This window comes from Lissotriton helveticus, chromosome 10 (genome assembly GCF_964261635.1).
Source record: "Lissotriton helveticus chromosome 10, aLisHel1.1, whole genome shotgun sequence".
Taxonomy (NCBI): Eukaryota; Metazoa; Chordata; class Amphibia; order Caudata; family Salamandridae; genus Lissotriton; species Lissotriton helveticus.
The window spans coordinates 713937481-713957857 of NC_136071.1; the positions used below are offsets into that span (position 1 = coordinate 713937481).

The window sequence follows — 20377 nt, forward strand, 5'->3', positions numbered from 1 at the left end:
ACTCATTGGGTGGTTTGATATGAATTATTTAACTTTACTACACAAAAACCCTTCACCGTTACATACACACACACACTCTGTTGTAAGTTCTTAAACTCATGATGGTTCAGAGGACGGCTAACATTTCAGACCTCCTTAGTCTCAGTTGAAAGCCACTCCCTTTTTCAATTCCTTCAAAAAACCTCTCTGGTACCTTGCCAGGACAAACTTCATCACTCTCTCATTTTGATGCACTCCCCTGAGGAATCTTTATGTATTTAAAGGGTTTTATAAAACACAAGCCAATGAGGTGTCAGAGCGCAGTAAAAAAAAAATGGGGAACATATTTGACAATGATAAAATTGAAAAATAATTGAGAATAGGTTGAAGCTTTGTCCTGGATTATTGGGTTGTATGCACTCACATCATGAATAAAAGTGGGTTGAACATCAAGATTCTGATTTTTTTTTTGAAGGATTGAAAGTTGGGAAGAACTTTAATTTGATTGCATTCTACATCTTAGGCACATTTTCCTGCAAAGGATTGTTTTTTTTATTATTGACTTTCTTGAAGCCTGGAATTTCCAGCAGCAAAGAGTTAGCTCTTTTCAGTGCACATTGTCTGCATAAGATGGTAATTTTGTGATTGAGGTATTTAGGTGTTTCTGCGGGTATACACCCGTTACAACGCATCTTTTACTCCGCACTACCATTACAACGCAACTTTTACTCCGCATACCATTACAACGCATTGCGCTGGGGGGCGCTCTAGGATAGGGAATAAGTATAATTTACTATCCAACACCTTCCCTAGGGTCCACGGGGACTGGAGTTAGAATAGTAAATTATACTTACCACTATCCAGCGCCCCAAGGCGCTATGCGTTGTAACGGTATGCGGAGTAAAAGTCGCGTTGTAATGGTCTGCGGAGTAATAGTATGCGTTATAACGTCATACATCCGTTTCTGCGTGAACTGCTTTGTTCCCAATATAGGCAACCTTGAGTTGGCACCTGGCTTCTAAAGGTAGCCAGTTTTGTGAAGTCAAGAGAGGGTTAATGTAGACTTATCTTTTTGCTCCTACGACAGGTCTTGTGGCTGCATGGAGAATCGATTTTATAGGCACTGGGGATTTTGGGAATACCCTAGAGAATTAAGTAGCCTTAATCCAGTCCTGACAGCACTAGAGCTTTCGCTATCAGTTTGAGATCTGTCACTGTGATGAGATGCTTACTGCCTCATATAAGTTTCAGTTGTTGTTGAGCACCCTTAGCAAGAGAGTTAATGTGTGCCTGGAGGTTCATTTTTTGCTTAAGCCAAGTGATTTTGAACTGCTTACAATTTTAGGTGTGTGAGAAAGAGGGGCAACATTTCTTTACCATTACTGGACGGATTTGGAGCAGTTTGGAGGTGCTATGAACAGGAACTCTGTTTTAGGTGGCTGAGATAGAGGTGCTGGTTTGCTATCCATAACTGAACACCTTTATGTGCTGTGGCAAATGGAGAAATGTCAATGGGAGAGGAGATTTTAAGGTAATTCTTACTATTATCAGCATAGAAGTGGAACGAGATGATGACCTAGTGCCGTTCTGTTTCTCAGGTGTTTTTTAAAGAGTGTCTGATGCAGGCACGGCCCGTGCAGGGCGTTATACCGGGGCGGTGACGTCAGGCGTCAGGGTGGAGGGGTTGTAAAATGCGGGATATGGACCATTACAGGTAAGTACCGAAAAGAAGGAAAAAAACGAATTTCGTTACCTGCCCTGCATCGCCAAATGTGATGCAGCGCGGGCAACAAAATTCGTTTTTTTTTTTTCGGTACTTACCTGTAATGGTCCATATCCTGCATTTTACAACCCCCCACCCTGACCCTCCCCCGCCTGACGTCACCGGTATAACGCCCTGCACGGGCCGTGCCTGGTCTGATGGTTGACAGTACTAAATGCGTCTTAGAGAATTAGAAGGATAGGAAGAATGGAGCCACTTGAGCCCATAATCTCAGGGCATCGCCTATGATATTTTAAATCACAGATCAGAATCTATGCTGCATTCAATCCTGACTGATAATCGCTCAGAAAGCTTTCAAGCACTTTGTCACGGAAAGGTACGTTTGAGACAGTGTTGTAGTTGTTAAGCTTCTCCATATCTGCCCCCAATTTCTTCAATAATGGTAGTACGTGTCCCATTTTGAAGCAGTCCGGGACTTCCCATTGAGAAAGAGTTATTTATTAGATGCTTCCAGAAGAGAGCAACATATGTGAAAAGTAATTTTAGATGAATGGTGTAATGGGCTCCATGAAAACTGAATAATGTCTGTTTTTTTCATAATGGTTTGAATGATCTCCGCAAGTGGAACTTCTTTGAAGCTCGTCCATAAATTAACTTTTTTTTTTTTAGTTGGTGAATCTTTCCTCCTCTTCTGGTAAGGAGTCCAGAGAAACTTCGACCTTCTTACCTTTTTAGAAGAAGAGTAAACATTCTTCACATCTCTTCTTGAGGGCTGCGACCCAGAGTGTGTTAGAGATGGTGGAGTGTGGAGTGTTTTTTTTTTACTACCGCGCATAGATTTCTGGGGTTGAATCTTTCTTTCCGAACTGCAGATTATTTAGCCTCAAAGATAGGACTCTTGTATAGTTTAGATTTTTCTCTCAAATCCTTTAGATCAGGCTTCTCCAACAAGTAGCTTGTTAGCTACTGTTAGCTCTCCAGCTACCTTAAAGTAGCTCTCCTGTGTGCAGCCCAGCCTACTAAATTAGAAGCTTTTCCTCGGTTGAATTAATGTATGTATACAAAAATTTACAAGTGTGTATATTGGAGACTAAAATGTATGTGTTTTCAGAACTCACATTGTGATATTTGGATAAAATTGGTTGAATTTCCAAAATATATTTAAAGCTAATATTTTAATTGTAAATCATGTGGCATTGGGGGAGACATATTACTAATTGGATTACTTTGGTGCCAGGTGCATTGTAGCCATGGCTGTTTTGTTACCCATGAAAAGGCATTCACAATTGATAAAGCCTTTTTCACTTTATCCAATCCAATCCAAAAATTCTTTATTTCGGCCATATAGACCATAAAAGATACATTACACGTTATAAAATACATAATAATAAAAAAAAATACAATACAGTATAAATAGGAATTCCCTACTTGTCCTTCGAGGAGAATAAAAAGTATCATGACAATGTCCACAGTTTAAGAGGCTTTTTTTTTCCTGATTAGCCATACTGCCATTAGAAATTTGGATATAGCGAACACAATGTGGCCCAGAGTATTGGTTTTCATTACTCTATATGCTTGTGAGTAATTTCTGAACCCCAAGTTCCTGCAGAGCGGGGCTATCCAGTATTTTCTAGGTCTGTAATAGGCAGGGCACACAAACATAATATGGAGGTCATCTTCCTCATGGATGTTACAACATGGCACATTTTATCACCCCCCTTTGTCCATCTGTGGGTAAATTTTTTAGTGGGGAGTGTGCCTAACCTCCATTGTACAAACAATTTCCTCGCAAGAATGGGGAAAATAAAATCCATAAAAGGTTCAAATACATAAGAATTCTTGGATTCCAAAAATCGCACAGTAAGGGTACCGCTATTTTGAGCATTCATCAAGAATGAGAGACTCTTGTCTTTGTAAATTTGGATCAGGCCTTTACGTGATACCCTTTGGCAGCCCAACGCGGGATCCTCCCATAGCTCAGATAAATTCATCTCGAACAGTTCACTTTTTACGAAAGCGAGCCATGGGATTTTGCTACTCCGATTCATGCTCATGACATGAATAAGATCCTCCCTATAATGGTGTAATTCGTTTGTGGACCAGAGCCTGTGCCAATACTTCACTGGCTTTGATGCAAGCTCCTCAGCAATAGAAGGGAGACCCATATCTAATCTCAGCGGCAGGAGTGGTGTGCCTCGTGGAAGAGCCAATAGACATCTGAGGAAATTATTTTCCACTCTCGCCAAATCTTGGCCCACCTTGAACCCCCATAGCTCACTCCCGTACATGGCCGCTGCCTTGGCTTGAGTCCGATAGGTTTCGAGCGCCGGGCTTATAGGCTTGAAAGTGGAGGTGTTAGCCACCTTCAAGATTGCGCCCGACAACTGGGATAATTTAAGCCTTTATCTTACTATCTGTCGGTCCCATGAGAGATTTTCCTGTAGTGTTACCCACAAATATGTAAAGGTAGTAACCCTCTCAAGGCTGGCAGTGCCCAGGGTGGGATTGGGCCTGGCTTTATTTGGAGGGTTAAATATCATGAACTTCACCAAGCGACACGAGCAGCTTGTTACGCTGCTTCACAGTATCACCAGTGTTTATTTTCTAGCTGTACCTATGGGAAAAGTGTTTTTAAAATTGTATTGAACTGATAGCACACTCGTTTTTAAAAAATCATTATTTTTAAATATCCCCTTACTAGCGCACCGCTAGACAGAAGTAAACCCAGACTTCTTAGCATTTGTGTTTCACTTGCTCGATACCTGCCGATCTAGGGCAAGGCACCGAGCATTAGGAAAATCTGTGGCGGCCATCTTAGGGCGGGACAGCGCGGTGAGAGAGCGCTAGTCTCCGCCATAAAAGGAGCCCCAAAACAGTGTGTTGCAGACTTCACCAAGCGACACGAGCAGCTTGTTACGCTGCTTCACAGTATCACCAGTGTTTATTTTCTAGCTGTACCTATGGGAAAAGTGTTTTTAAAATTGTATTGAACTGATAGCACACTCGTTTTTAAAAAATCATTATTTTTAAATATCCACTTACTAGCGCACCGCTAGACAGAAGTAAACCCAGACTTCTTAGCATTTGTGTTTCACTTGCTCGATACCTGCCGATCTAGGGCAAGGCACCGAGCATTAGGAAAATCTGTGGCGGCCATCTTAGGGCGGGACAGCGCGGTGAGAGAGCGCTAGTCTCCGCCATAAAAGGAGCCCCAAAACAGTGTGTTGCAGACTTCACCAAGCGACACGAGCAGCTTGTTACGCTGCTTCACAGTATCACCAGTGTTTATTTTCTAGCTGTACCTATGGGAAAAGTGTTTTTAAAATTGTATTGAACTGATAGCACACTCGTTTTTAAAAAATCATTATTTTTAAATATCCACTTACTAGCGCACCGCTAGACAGAAGTAAACCCAGACTTCTTAGCATTTGTGTTTCACTTGCTCGACACCTGCCGATCTAGGGCAAGGCACCGAGCATTAGGAAAATCTGTGGCGGCCATCTTAGGGCGGGACAGCGCGGTGAGAGAGCGCTAGTCTCCGACATAAAAGGAAACAGTTGATCTCCGCGATAGCGGACGCGCTTAGCGGTCGCGCCTTGTCTTCGCCGGAGTCTAGCCAGAGTCAGCCCGTCTGTGCCCGTCCGGGCCAGGCCGGGACATAGGGCAAAAATCTCTGCTCTTCCATCGTGCAGGTATGGCACTATCTGGGGAGGCTCTCAGAGCGCTTCGCCCCGCTAGACATAACAAATGCATAACATTGATTCCTTCATGTGGTACAAAAACGTGCCCTGAGTGCTCTATCTCTTTGTCAGACCATCAGCCGCACCCGGACGTCTCTCAAGGCCCCTCCCAAATTCGACCGCGGCAGCAAGAACGCCCCAGTAATTTTACATTCTATCTAGTGAACTGCCGTTCGCTACCCCAACACAAACTCGATATTTTTCACCTTCTGTTGGAAGAGAAGCCTTGCGCTATCTTTCTTACAGAAACTTGGCTTCATGATAGTGCCGGCCCAGATGTGGCCTTGGCACTTCCCCCGAGTTATGCCATTGTAAGGAAGGACCGTGTTGGCCAAATAGGTGGTGGGATTGCCATTATCTATAAAAGGGACTTTGTATGCCTCTTCTCACCCGTAGATATTCCTAATTGCGAAGCAGCATCTTTTAAAATTACTCTTTAGTCCTAATTTTACCTTTTCTGGACTACTTATTTACCGACCTCCTACTAATAACCCTACTTGGCCAGAAAACTTAGCCAATTTCATTTTGCCTCACCATTTAAAAACCCAAAATTTCACAGTACTTGGTGACTTGAATCTCCATCTGGATGACGAAGACAACAAGAGTTGTAAAAATCTTATGGATGACCTCATGACTTTAGATCTGACATTACGAAACAAGGGCCCCACCCATAGAGCGGGACACCTTCTCGATCCCATCATTTCAAATATGAAAGAATTGTCATGGATGAACACCACTCCCATCTGCTGGTCGGATCATTTTCTCATTCTCTTTTCCATTTCCCTTAAACCCACCAAATGCTCCTCTATTACACCTCCAGATTCTTTTAGGAGAAACTGGAAAAACCTAAACCTAGAAAATCTTAATAGGGCACTGAACATAGAACATCCAATCCTTGAAGGTGAGATGGAAAATATAGCTGATGCCATACAAACATGGCTTAACGATGCAGTGAACGCTAGTCTGCCACTGTCCCGCTGTAAAGGGAAAGTTCATCGTCCCCCGGCCCCCTGGTTTACAGAGGCACTCAAGAAAGAAAAATCTTCTTGCAAGAACTTAGAGAGGCAGTGGCGCAAGAAATATGACCTGCAACAAAAAAAGAGCTATCGAAAGGCCAGAAATAGCTATCATTCATCTTGTATGAAAGCCAAGGCAAGCTATGTGACCACCACTATAAACACAGCTGTCAATAAAGTCCAGACACTTTTCAATACAGTGAAGGAGCTGGCCGGAGAAAATTGTAGAGCGGAGGCGGCTCCACTTAATCCCCAGCAGTGTCAGGAACTGGCGGTTTTCTTCACTGATAAAATTGATAAAATTGTCTCCAATATTAACATGATGACCAGCCCAAATACTCATAACCAAAACGACACTCCTCTAACCCATATAAGTAACTGCCATCTCGACACCTGGCCCCCCATCTCACCTGGCCAATTGAGGAAACTTTTAAAAACCATTAAATCAGGTTCCCCGAGCGACCCTATTCCCATGAGCATTATGAGTCAACTGGAGGACTCCACCATGGTGCCCATTATTGACACACTTAACGCCTCTATGGAACATGCTTCAGTCCCTGCTCTTTGGAAACACGCTATTGTCAGTCCCTTGCTAAAAAAGCCGACTGCCGATCCAACGATTTTGGCCAATTACCGGCCTATATCGTTACTCCCCGCTTTTTCTAAAATACTAGAAAAGCACATTCATGAGGCACTTTCATCATACGTGGAGAAAAATGATTTACTTCACCATTCCCAGTCGGGTTTTAGGAGTGGCTACTCCACCGAGACTGCCTTGCTTGGTATCACCGAAAAGATCAGAGAGCTTAGAGATGATGGACAAACGGTAGCACTGGTCTTGTTAGACCTCAGTGCTGCCTTCGACACCATTTCTCATACCAAACTGCTTGTCAGGCTGGAAGAGTGTGGTGTCGAGGGCAGGGCGTTGGAATGGATTAAATCATACCTATCCCAACGCACCTTCCAGATCATCTCCGTTGAGGCCAGCTCCAATGTCTTCTGTTCTCCCCACGGCGTACCACAGGGATCCATCCTGAGTCCCTTATTGTTTAATTTGTACCTCCGTCCCCTAGCCAACCTTGCTGAGAATTCTGGTCTTATTTTGATGACATATGCCGACGATTCCCAGATTGTGTTCTCTCTTTCTAAGTCCGACACGTCGGCTCCTTCTGTACTCAAAATAGGCCTCCACGAGATATTTCGCTGGATGTCGGCCAATCAACTTAAATTAAATGGGGACAAAACAGAGGTCCTCCTCCTTGGAAATAATAAGGACCTATGGAGTGATCCCCATTGGCCGACCGCATTAGGCAAGTTACCGCCTCCAGCCACTCAGGTTAGAAATCTTGGGGTCATCATCGATGACAACCTTTCAATGCAACAGCAAGCTAACAAAGTAGCAGGCATATGTTTTACGATTCTCAGATGGCTCCGTAAAATCGTTTGGATGCTGCCACTCTCCACCCAGAAGACCGTAGTCAATGCCTTAGTAACTTCCCGGCTTGACTACGGTAACATCTTGTACCTGGGTGCAAACAAAGCAGTAGTTAGACGCTTACAACTGGTGCAAAATGCCGCAGCCAGGATGCTTTGTAGAATACCCAAACATGCCAGGATCACAAAACATCTCAGGGACCTACACTGGCTCAGAGTCGAAAACAGGATTCGTTTTAAAACGCTGAGCTACTTGTTTAAAATTAAAGCCGGAACTGCACCCAAGTATCTTCTAGATCTTGCCAAACTCCATGTCCCCAATCGCAACCTTCGCTCAGCCACATTAGCAAAGTTTGCGGTTCCCAGGTACAAACGGGCCAAAATGGGTGGGAGATCATTTGCTTATTTGGGCCCAACCCTGTGGAACACTCTGCCCATTCAAATACGCAAAGAGGAAAACTACAGGATCTTTAGGAAAAACGTAAAGACCTGGTTGTTTGACCTATAGGAAAACAACAGTTTTCCCATGGGTACCCTGGACTCCCTTCTCTGGTCAGCTGGCTCGTGATCCTCTCTCCGGCGCCGGGAAACCCTTTGTGGGTAGCTGCGCGCCTTACAAATACTATAAAATAAATAAATAAATAAATTGGTCTTCTCCGCATTCACCTCCAACCCATGTTGACTACAGAAAAGACCAAATCCATCCAGAATCCTCTGGATCCCCATGGGGGATTTGGAAAGCAGGAGGGTATCATCGGCAAACATAATTGCCGGAACCCTCCTGCCTGCCAAATGTGGGGCATCATTGTCCTTGACGTTTTCTAGATGGAATATAACGCTATTAATAAAGAGACAGAACAGGGTAGGGGCCAAAACACAGCCCTGTCTCACCCCTCTATGGACCGGGAACCTGGACGAGAGTTTGCCATCCCTGCCACACCTAACCTGCGCATAGTTGTTCTCGTGCAGCCTGATTATGATACTAAGTATCTGGGGGGGTACTCCTAACTTTTCCAGGACCTCCCAGAGTTTCTTGCGCGGGACTAGATCAAAGGCTGACCTCAGATCCACGAAGACCATGTACAGCCTTTCCCCCTCCAGGGTCACCGTCTTCCAGTAAAGGAGGACGAGGCGGAAAATCTGGTCCATGGTCGACGTGTTCTTTCTGAAGCCAGCCTGTAGGGGGCTCAAGATGTCATTGGCCTCCATCCAGTCTAACAGATGGTTCAGGATGAGGCGCGCGAAGAGCTTTTGGGAGACATCTATAAGGCTAATCGGCCTATAATTGGCCGGGAGCAGAGGAGACCCCTTCTTGTATATCGGCACAATCTCTGCCCCCAGCCAAGAACAGGGGACCTCCATACCTCCTAAGATGGCATTGAAAAGAATAAGAAGGTACGGGCCCCAGATTTCGGGGTGATGTCTAAAAAGGTCCCCTGGTAACTTATCCTACCCTGGAGCCTTTCCCAGCGCTAAGCGCTCCAATGCAATCACCACCTCACCTAGAGAAAATTCCAGGCCCACTTCCGGGGAGACGGGGGGCTCAGCCGCCACTCCATTGGCTAGTAGAATAGTATCTTGGTAGAGCGTCCCAAAATGGGTCTCCCAAACAGAGGAGGCGATGTTAGGCTCCACTGCGGATTTGAGTTCCCCCGTCCCAGTATTTACCAGGGCCCAAAATTTCCTAGAATCTTTAGCATTTAAAGCTTCAGACAGCTCATGCCAATGATTCCAGTCCCAGTCTGCCCTTGCGTTAACCATTGCTGCCTTATACTCCCTCCTAAGATCTGCAACTTTGGCCTTGTTAGAGCCCTCTTTGATGGTAGCAATTAACTCGGACTTGAGTTTCCTGCAGGAGGAATTATACCAGGTCGAGGTACGAGTCTTTTTCCTTCGTGACGGTATCACCGGGTAAAAAACCTCAGCAAGGCCCCTCACTAGCTCATCGTGAATGTTAGCTAGTCTCTCGTTGTAATCAATGGGTCTAGGTTGGTTTATGAGATCATCCACTTCCTTAAACCTGGGGAGTGCTAAGTCATATAACTTATTTATAGCATCTTCTGTGTTAAGGAACTTTCCCCATTTAACGCGCGCCTGTTTAAGGAGAGAAGCAAGTCCCCCTGGTCGTCGCTGCAGGGAATAGTGGGCAACCCTTCTAGAAGTACAGGATGCTGAATCTCCAGTTGAAGGGCATTGTGGTCACTATCTGTCCTTAGTAGCACCCTGAAATCGTAAACTTTAGGCCACATGGTAATATCTAATAATATATAATCCAGCCTGGACTCATGGTCCTTTCTATTGAAAGTACACAATGAGGGGGTATCGGACGGAGTACGCCCATTACAAGCCCTCACTGCGAAGTTCAAGGTAAGGGACATAAGCTGTACTGCCAGTGGGGACCAAGATTTAGGGTGGGGTGAAGACGAGGGTGGGACTCCCCAGTAGTCATCCTCTTCGGTGAGAGCACCCTCCTTTAGTCCTTCTAGGGGTTCGAAATGACAGTTGAAGTCCCCTCCCATCACTATCTTGTGGTCACCTGGCAGTTGACCTAGAAAGGATGACAATTCATCCAATGTGGGGGATTCATTGGGCGGAGCGACTGGGCGCGAGTAAACGTTGATAATGGCCCACGGTGGACTGCCGGGCCATCTAAGCAACACACACTGGATATCCTGCGAAAGTGTGTCCATCTTTTCCGCCTGGCACCCAATGTGACTCGCTACCCAAATCGCCAAGCCACCCGAGGGCCTCCCCCTCCCGTTCCACTTTGCAGGTATCTCAAAAATCTCGAACCCCCTTTTGCTCTGGGGTTCCCTCACCCACGTCTCCTGGAAAAGGAAGATTTCGCTACCATTTAACAGGAGATCCCAATCTGGTGTATCTACCTTATTCACGATCCCCGCCACATTCCAGGAGAGAATTCTCAACCCTGGAGCTTGTGGGGGTGGACCTGCCCCGCTAGATGGAATTAAAGCGGTAGCTAGGGGAAGATTAAGATCTCCCGGGACAATTGTGTTGGTCAGAGTAGGAGGAGGTACAGCCACTTCTACTGGAGATGAACCTATGCCAATCGGGGTATTAAGTGGTAACTCTGCTCGGCCCCTGATGCATCTAGGCGGAGCCCTTCCCTCTTTAGCAAGAACCTGCACCTTGTTGTCAGTCACCTGAGCTTCTCTCACTTCCCCTCTGCCTACCACCCCAGTAACATATCTTTCTAGGGATTGCTGAGTTTCACCCTTTTGTGGTCAATCCACCTGATCAAGGCAGGAAAATCTGTTCGGGTGGATAAAATTACCATGAGTGGGGAATACGCTGTACTTGGGCCTATATCGTGAGCCATCCACTGCAAAGCCCACTTTAGTCCAGCCCTGTCCCCTCCCTGCAACAGGGTTACAAGCATTTGGATAAAAATGTGAAAGGGACACTAATTCAATAGAGGTTTTGTCAGCCCCAAGCCAGTTACAGATATATGGGGCGACATGTGGGCTTTTGAAACTAACAATTATACAGTCCCCCACTCTATTCTTAGGAGTAGATCCAATCCAAGGAACCCTTCTGACCATCAAAACATCCCCTTTTAGATTAGGTGGAAGGGGCCTGTTGATATTGAGCCAACTAATTACCTTATTACGTAGCGAGTCCTGCGGCTCCCTTACATCCCCGGTGAGCTCAGGCACTCCTACCATAATCGCAGTGTATACCACTGCCTCCGGGGGCAGATTGACCATCCTGCGCCTAGCATTGGGGCTGTTGGAGCGGCCAGTATGGCAGTTAACTGAACTCTCCTCTCTCGTTAGCTGGGGAGGTACGAGTTGCTTAGACCTTCTAGGAGCAGGGACAGGGGGCCTCGTCATTTGGGATGTCGATGGAAGTGATTGGGGGGCCGAAACAGTATTATTGCTAGTGGAATCCCCTGGCTGGATTGATGCCAATTTTGACGCCTGGGTAGTCGTTACAGAGGTCGGACAACTGTTCCCAGCAATCTCCCTGGGGGCCCTCTGTACGTTAGAACTCACCCCCATGCCAAGACCATTTTTTTAATGAATATTTTCTATAGCCATCAGTCTAGCCTCTATAGAGTCCAATTTTTCAGACAGGGGATTCAGTAAATTTCTAAAAATGTCCGTGAGAGAGCTGATGAGCAAGTCTGTGGAGGTAGGAGGGGTCCCACCAAATATGAATGGCCCTGAACACACTGGTAGAGATGTGGCTGGTGGGGGGCTAGAGTGTTCCGACCTGTTTCCCGGGGAGATAACCCCAGGTGAGACTAAAACGCCTGAATTAACATCCAGGTTTTGCATAGTTGAATCCACTCTAGACCTCTTTACAACCATTAGCTTCCTTGGCCTCTTCCTTTTAAGTGGTTGATCCTCTCTACTACATGCGGGTTCTGGTGGCACTACAACCTGACCCACCTCCTGCAACTCGGTGTCCGTACAGTCCATATTAGGGGTCGGGCCTACAACCCCCGAGAGGCGTAGTGACTCCCTATCCCTCTGGAGAGTTGACGGAGTCCTCAATTGTAGTAAGACTGACTCGATAGTCTGATCAATGCTATCCAAGAGCGACAGGTGGGTGGCATCCAGAAGTAATGGTGTGCTGGCATCAAATGAAGAATCCGGGCAGGCCAATGACAGATTGCCTATATCCTCCTCAGGGTGTTTTTCTAGCACAGTACGTCCTTTGTTGGCCACAGCACTGGCCTTGGGGAAGAATTTTTCCAAAGTGCCTGTGCACTGTTGAGCAGCCTTGCTCCTGGATATCCTGGAGGCCATATTATGTTAAAGTAAACAAGGGTCGCAACCAAGGGAGATGGTAGTGCTTGAACGGAGTAGGCATTAGAGGGATGGCCCGGTCCGGTCTCTGCCGGCCTCTAACGGCCTAGAACGGCCCGCCCTTTGCCCGGGCTTAGCCCGGCGACCGCCCGCGCGCGTCCCGCGATGTGCGTCTGCGGTACTGAAGTTGTAGGTGGTTAGAGCTAGGAGGCGTGGCCAGCCGGGAAGAGTCCCAGGTGCGGCGTGTCAGCAGCCGCTGAGGAGCCTGGGACTCGCAGTCCCGCTGCGCCGGTGATGGAATCTCTGCCCTCCGCGTTTGCACTGGTCAGCCCCACTGCAGCCTCCTTGGCACGAAAGTTCCTCCTCTGATTAGAGCCTCGAGCGGCTCCCGCGAAGCGGGGGCCGCGAGGCGCGGTTAAGAGCTTGCTCAGAGGGAGGCGCGGCCAGCCGGGAAGAGTCCCAGGTGCAGCGTGTCAGCAGCCGCTGAGGAGCCTGGGACTCGCAGTCCCGCTGCGCCGGTGATGAAATCTCTGCCCTCCGCGTTTGCACTGGTCAGCCCCACTGCAGCCTCCTTGGGACGAAAGTTCCTCCTCTGATTAGAGCCTCGAGCGGCACCCGCGAGGCGCGGTTAAGAGCTTGCTCAGAGGGAGGCGCGGCCAGCCGGGAAGAGTCCCAGGTGCGGCGTGTCAGCAGCCGCTGAGGAGCCTGGGACTCGCAGTCCCGCTGCGCCGGTGATGGAATCTCTGCCCTCCGCGTTTGCACTGGTCAGCCCCACTGCAGCCTCCTTAGGACGAAAGTTCCTCCTCTGATTAGAGCCTCGAGCGGCTCCCGCGAAGCGGGGGCCGCGAGGCGCGGTTAAGAGCTTGCTCAGAGGGAGGCGCGGCCAGCCGGGAAGAGTCCCAGGTGCGGCGTGTCAGCAGCCGCTGAGGAGCCTGGGACTCGCAGTCCCGCTGCGCCGGTGATGGAATCTCTGCCCTCCGCGTTTGCACTGGTCAGCCCCACTGCAGCCTCCTTGGGACGAAAGTTCCTCCTCTGATTAGAGCCTCGAGCGGCACTTTATTGCCTTATTCACTTTATCTTGATGCACTGAGGTGATCGCTGCTAGTAACCTTTCATATGGAAGTCACTAATGTAATCTTGTCTGATGTGCTCACTGTTAATAATATTAGTAGCTCATGGTAATTTTCATCAAGCATCAGTAGCACTTATTAGAAAAATTTGGAGACCTCAGCTTTAGATTTTTGAGAGTTGGGTTCTGTCTCCATATTTGTTTCAGTGATCTCAGAATTTTTCTTTTGCCACTGAGTGCCTTGGTGAACCATTTGGCCTGAATGTTTGCCTATCCCTATTTTTGATATCAGTGGTGTGGCTTTGTCCAGGGTGTTTGATATGGTGTCTAGATATTGAGATGTCATTTATGTCGTGATCAAAGGGATTTTGTTTCAGAAAGGAGTAGCAGATAGTACTTTCTACTGTGTCACAGTTGGTAAGCTCTCTAACCCATTGTCTAGGTCTTCTTGGTTGCCCTCTCCTTCAAATCCTAGATGATGGGAGAGTAAAAGGAGTGAGGTAATGATCAGACCAGGCCACTGGAATTAGTGATATATACCTGATCAGACCTGCTGGTGCTATTATCAGGTCCAGGGTGACCCCTTTCACATGAGTGAGACATTAGCAGTGTTTTGTGATCACTTTGTTGTTTTAGTCTCCCCAGGGCAGCTTGGAAGGAAGCCTTATTTTCATTTTGTCTGTCATGAAGTTGATGAGCTGTTCCACAAAATCTTTGTTGCATATGGTGGGGGTACATATTATATGCATCGTAATGGATTTGCTTTTCTTATGTTTATTCAACCTAGAGACTTTGGAATGATGGTGATTTTGCATTATTCAGAGTCATTCAAGTAACTTGTTATTTGCTGATTAATGTTACTCATCTACCTGTTTTATCTATGCTTTCCAGGAGTAACTATGGGAATCCGGTAGGGAATTAGTGCCCATCACCAGCTGTGACGCTTCATTGAGCCATGTCTATGTCAGTAGCAAGAAGTTAAGATTGTCTAATGTAATAAGATCCGACATTTCAATAGAATTACTAGATGTTGACCTGCAGTTGTGTAAAATCACATTGAGTGGTGTCTCATTGAATAGATTTTTTAATGTGAGAGTAGTCTTTGTTGAAATGATATCCTATGGAGATTTTGCTCACATAGATTCCACTTTTTATAAAGTAGTGGACAATAAGTTGAGTAGAGCATCTGACCCTAATTTGCACTCACTTTTTAATTGCTGCAAGTGTTGTAACGTGTAAACACCGTCCGAGTCCATTTTAACACTACACCACAGGTCTCAATACCTTAGTGTAACATTCCACTGTGCTAAGGTAATTTGATTTTTAAAATTGTGTCTAGCCCACTGCCTCTGTAACCACCAACTCTAGGCTACACACTGAATAATAAAACTAACTACACCAATTTTCTGCATTCATTTCATGACTAAATAAGCAGGTTTTAAAATGTTTCCATTATGCTCTGAGTGATGTTTGTTTCATTTGCAGTTCAAGGAAATAAGCAGTAGAATACTGAAGTCATATGATACTAACATCGATGAATTATTTTCGGAAATTGATCATTGCGTTGCTGCAAGCCGAAATGTGCTGCAGCAGTTAGAAGATACGCTTGTCCCCGACCTGTCTGAAGAAGAATGGGGGAAAATACAAATGCAGGTAAGTGACTATCAAGCTTGAACTTCTGTAGTAGCTATGTGGTTGCTGGCCATCATATACTGATAACTTATGAAGCATAGACTTAAGAATTGGTACTAGCTAATCTCATATCTGATAAAAGAAAACAAAGGGTGTTCTGTAGCGAAAATGTTGTTACTATTTGGTATATATGCAAGCTAGGTAGGAGTAAACAAATCAGAGCAAGATTAGCTATTTTATTTAATCCAATACTTGCAAGAATTTGCAATCATTGGAAAGAAGAGTTATTCTCTACTCTCCAAGAAAGGGGCTTCCCACTTCCAGTATTGACACCCTTGATAATAAGAGTGCTCATGGTCAAACAGACAACATTTTAACATCATTTCTCAAATTGAATGAAAGTGTGTTCCTGTGGCTACTACTATGATTGACCAGTTGTAGAGCACAACGGGACTTAAAGCCTGTGGTGCCTCCCATATATCCCAAGTCAGATGATGCTCACAGTGTAGTACCTTTCTTTGATAAACTATCGTCTCTACTAACCTGAGGGCAAGAAAGTGAAACTACAAGCATTTATAATAGTAACTAAGGATCATGTGATCAACTGCTCTGATGTTATGAATTCAACAATGCATTCCTACATATGACCACCAGATACAATAGGCTCCTTCAAGGAATAACTCCTTCCTTAAAACATCAATCCCTACACCGACCACATGTGAAAATTGCCATCAGAAAACTAGATTATACTGTATCCAACTTTTCCTCATCATAGTTCCCATCTAATACAGTTGAGTTACCACATGTTATGGGCACCTTGTTGGTGAGTATAATTCATCCTGCTGGAGGAGGAGCCTAAAGAGGGGCCTCTTTGTAAGAGGCCTCCTTTGATTTATACCACAGCATTACCATTTGTGATCCATTCTTCACTAATACCAGTAAACATGGTAGCAGGGGTGTAAGGAACAGTAACTGTATGTAATTGAGGCATTACCACACTGTCCCTCTTCCTCCTCACAATCCTAAACTAATACAAATGTACCAAGGAGAACGCCAGCATTTGATCATGGTTTTAAAAAAATTGAACCCATCTACTAAGTCCTACCCAGAAACATGCACTTCACTAAGGACAGCGAACTCAAATGTGACCACATCATGATGTTTGTAGTGAGAGGTAAAATGGAAAAACACATGACATTATCCAACAGATGTGCACCAAGCAAATGGCTGTGGTGTAGCCAAGCTTCTAATGGAGAGACCTTGAACTACAGAATAGAAGCTACTTGTAGCTGTTAATCGGCCAGGCCAGGCAGGATGTATACTTCACAAGGCAACATTTTGAACCCATTATGTACTGAGCCAATGACCACAAAATGTTAATCAGAGACACGAGAAGTAGCAGTCCCGAAAATAAAAACTTTGACAATCCACTCTACATTGAGAAGAATCTGTGATCATCCCAGTTTCCACCATGTATGGAGTCTCGCAAAAATCAGTTGTCTCTCCTTCTTATCAGCTTTTACATGTAAATTCATGGAGACTTGATCAAAAACATGAACCTCTACAGTGTGCCAATATGAAGATGGCATTGAGCCATACCTCATGCTGATTGTGGAATGAGGCATCACCCACATTGGAGACAATGTTATGCAAATTGAATATAGGATGTTTCCTAATCATCTAAAGCATAATCTGAAGCAAATGCAATTCAGACTCTTACATGTATCCTGTCCTATATCTCTCCATTCAGAGAAGGCTGATTATACTTTCTATTGTAGGATTGCAAGGCACTCTTTCGTCAAGCGCAGAATCTCTATTCCTCATCCACAACATGTTGTGTTACATAGTGAAAGTAGCCCAATCTTACCTATGAATATTGAGGTGAATAACAAGGAATAACCGGAGGTAGGAAACAGCAGTGTAGTCTGTGGTATCTTCTTCACAGACCTCCCAGAAAATTAATAGACTGCAAAAAGCAGTACAATACATCTTAGCCATGATGATGACCACATGCCGCTGCTATTTCGACTATATTAGACTTGTCCTAATCCGCCCACAGTGCCTCCCAACTGATGTCCAATGGGTGCTCAGAACACTATGCCTAAAGAACAATGTACTTACCTTTGGTAGCAATCTTTCTGATGGATTGTCCTGCTCCCCCATAGTCCTTACCTGGCCATCCTGTCCAGGCGCAGTTTGGATCTGGAAACTTTGTTATTGCTTTGCACAACACCATAAGAGTGGTGCAACATTGACACTTCTTGGTCTTCTATTATTATGTCACTCTTACCTATATAAAGAACACCTTCATGAGTGACATCAATTCCAATCTGATTTCTCTGCTGATAAAGAGGGATAGATGGAAGCCTGTCATGCAAGGAATCTAGAGGAGCCAGCCGACCCATCGAAAGGTTAACAAGGTTGTTCTAATGGAGAGAGTCCCGTACAGATGCATTACATAAACCATTCCCATACTACATTTCCAGGAGGTGGGTCAAGGACACCCCCCAGCACACCCAAGAAACAACTCTATATTATCCCTTCCAGAAAGTGACATTTCTCTTTTCTCCCTATCCAAGCAGTAATGCTTTACCAAAGAATGCACACAGGAGTGAATAGCCACCTCACCGATTCTTTTTACAACCACTCCTTTTAGTAATGCAGAAGTAGTGTCAACTCCCCTAGTCAACTGAGCTGTGTATAACACTCTGGCGAATGTTTTGCCTGCAAGTTCATAACAGTAACTGCCAGAGAAATCCATCTGGTAATGTTTGTTGACACACATACCTTCATAGCTTACTACCTGCGTAAGCAATGAGAAAGCATACTCATGAAAAACAAAGGCTGCAATAACACTGGCATTTACCAGATGATGAGGACAAAAGGGTATACAGCAAAAGGAAGAAAGAGGTTTTCATGAGACTGGAAACACAACAGAGCATGCGGGAAAAGGCACATAAAGGGGCAATACTGCAGCTCATCAGTGGTGAAAGGATTGGAGCTGACAGAGCAAAGGGGAAAAATAGATAAAGGAGGAGCGAGTACAGTGGATGAAATGGATCAAGTTGTTACATTACAATTGGTGCAGTGATAAAGAGTCAAATAAAGGAGATGGAGCGGGATCATGGCTAGTTAAAAAAGTGTGGGGTAGGAATTTGAGAAAATTCAGAGAAGAGGGGCTGTGTAGAAGTCAGAGTAATGGGGAGAAAAGAGATGGGCTCACATGATCTGTCTTAACGAAGAGATATGAGACATACATTTACAGGACAATAGGCATTAATCAAAAAAGATTTTGAAAGAAGGGAGACAGTGCATATCTGAAAATGTTCCAAATGGTTCAGCAGACTTGTTTGATCAGTTAAATGTTCTCCAGGAACAAATAAAGGTATCTGTACCATTGAATGCCTGGTGAAAATCCTAAAATAGGGCAAGTGACCTAACCCACAGGCTGATCCAAAACCTTAACGACACTTTAAACGATCAGTGGCTGAAGTGGGCATACCTAAAAAAGGCCGGTACTGTGTATTGTTCATAGCAAAGTGCCTGTTCCAGACCTGAAAAAGAGCGAGTGGCGGAAACACGTCTTTTCTTCAGAGAGCGGAAACTCAAAATGGTTCATAGCCGATCAGACATTGTTCCTCCACATAATTTTCAAATAAAACTGTTGAGGAATGAAAGTACAGAACGGAAAAAACAATCACCGTACAGTAGCGGAAATCTGCTGAACTAAATGAAAGGGAATTTAATCTAGAGAAGCCCAAAAAAAAAAGGGCAAGAACACCCTGGCCCGCGGCAGTGAACCAATAACTTAGGTAATTAAAAATGAATATCCGCATACCACGGGAATTCCAAACCAATTATGATACAGGGGCAGCCCCACTTTACATCACAGTAGCTCTAACAACAGTGGGAGCACAACATTGGGGTGGATCCAATATATATAATGAAAAAGGCAAAGATAGAATTCCATCCGCAAGAAGGGATTTTATTCTCATCTATGTAGCATCTAACCCAATAGACAAATAAATGTTTACTACAGTAAAACACCATAGGAAAGCACAAAATCCCTCTGCTTCAAGGCATGGCTCCGGGTATAATAAATAAAAGGTGAAAGCAGTAAAGAAAGATTATATATATATGGTATTTATTTTGTGACTTGGGTGAGAACCTATTTTAAAATCAATAGCTTAACCAAATCAGGGAGCATGTCACTCGTTGAGGGGCACAGCAGTATTATTCAAAACATGTGTTGGATGGTAATAAATGTAAGACGTTTGTGAGGGACTGTGGATTTTAGTGAATAGAATATCAAGATAATCTTTAAATATTGACTTCTTGCCTGATCATGTGATAACTTTCTCTACCGTGCTGCCCAGGTTATAAAATTTGTAAACATTATTTCATCTCTATTCTTTTTAAAGAGAATAGATACATTTAAGCCACAGACTTGTAATTAATTGCCTGTTGTTTAAACAAACTGGTTTCAGCTTAAGAACCATGGCCATAATTTGTCTCCTGAAAAACTTAACGCACAAGGATGTATTTTTTCTACAATTAAAATGGATTGTTTTCTAACTTACAGTGTGAGGATGTTTATGTTGAAATCCCATGCCTGGAACTTCTATGATTAATAGAACGCAGGGCGCCCCTTGGCTGCCTGGTAGGCAATGCTTCATTTGAGCCGTTGGTTTCCGGGGGTCGGCACCGGGACTTAATTGTCAATACCGGCTCTAGTGACAATCTGCCACATGGTGGCGCTGTCTCTCTGAATTTGAGATGTGCCCAATAGCTGTTTAACAATGAAATTTCCATTAAAAAGGAACGATAGCTGTTGCTCACACGATTCTTATAGCCTTGGGGGGCTTGCAATAATCCAAATTGTCACACTTGAAGGAAAGCGATGGTTGGTAGTTGTATTGGCAGAGCTAACAAGGATAATTGTGGGTGCAGCTGCAGTAGCTCCCGAGAAGGCCACCGGCACTTACATTTTTTTACTTACTTTCTTTTTA

The 20377-nt window shown here is 44.9% G+C and overlaps 1 protein-coding gene across 2 annotated transcripts in view; it reads left to right on the plus strand.

The window, feature by feature from the left end:
• RNF32 (ring finger protein 32) overlaps positions 1-20377 on the plus strand; it is a 359225-nt gene that overhangs the window by 312260 nt on the left and 26588 nt on the right. For both annotated transcript variants that reach the window (XM_078664354.1, XM_078664353.1), the window contains exon 8: positions 15222-15389. In XM_078664354.1, coding sequence (XP_078520480.1) covers positions 15222-15389 — 168 coding nt within the window. The remainder of the gene's footprint in view (positions 1-15221; positions 15390-20377) is intronic.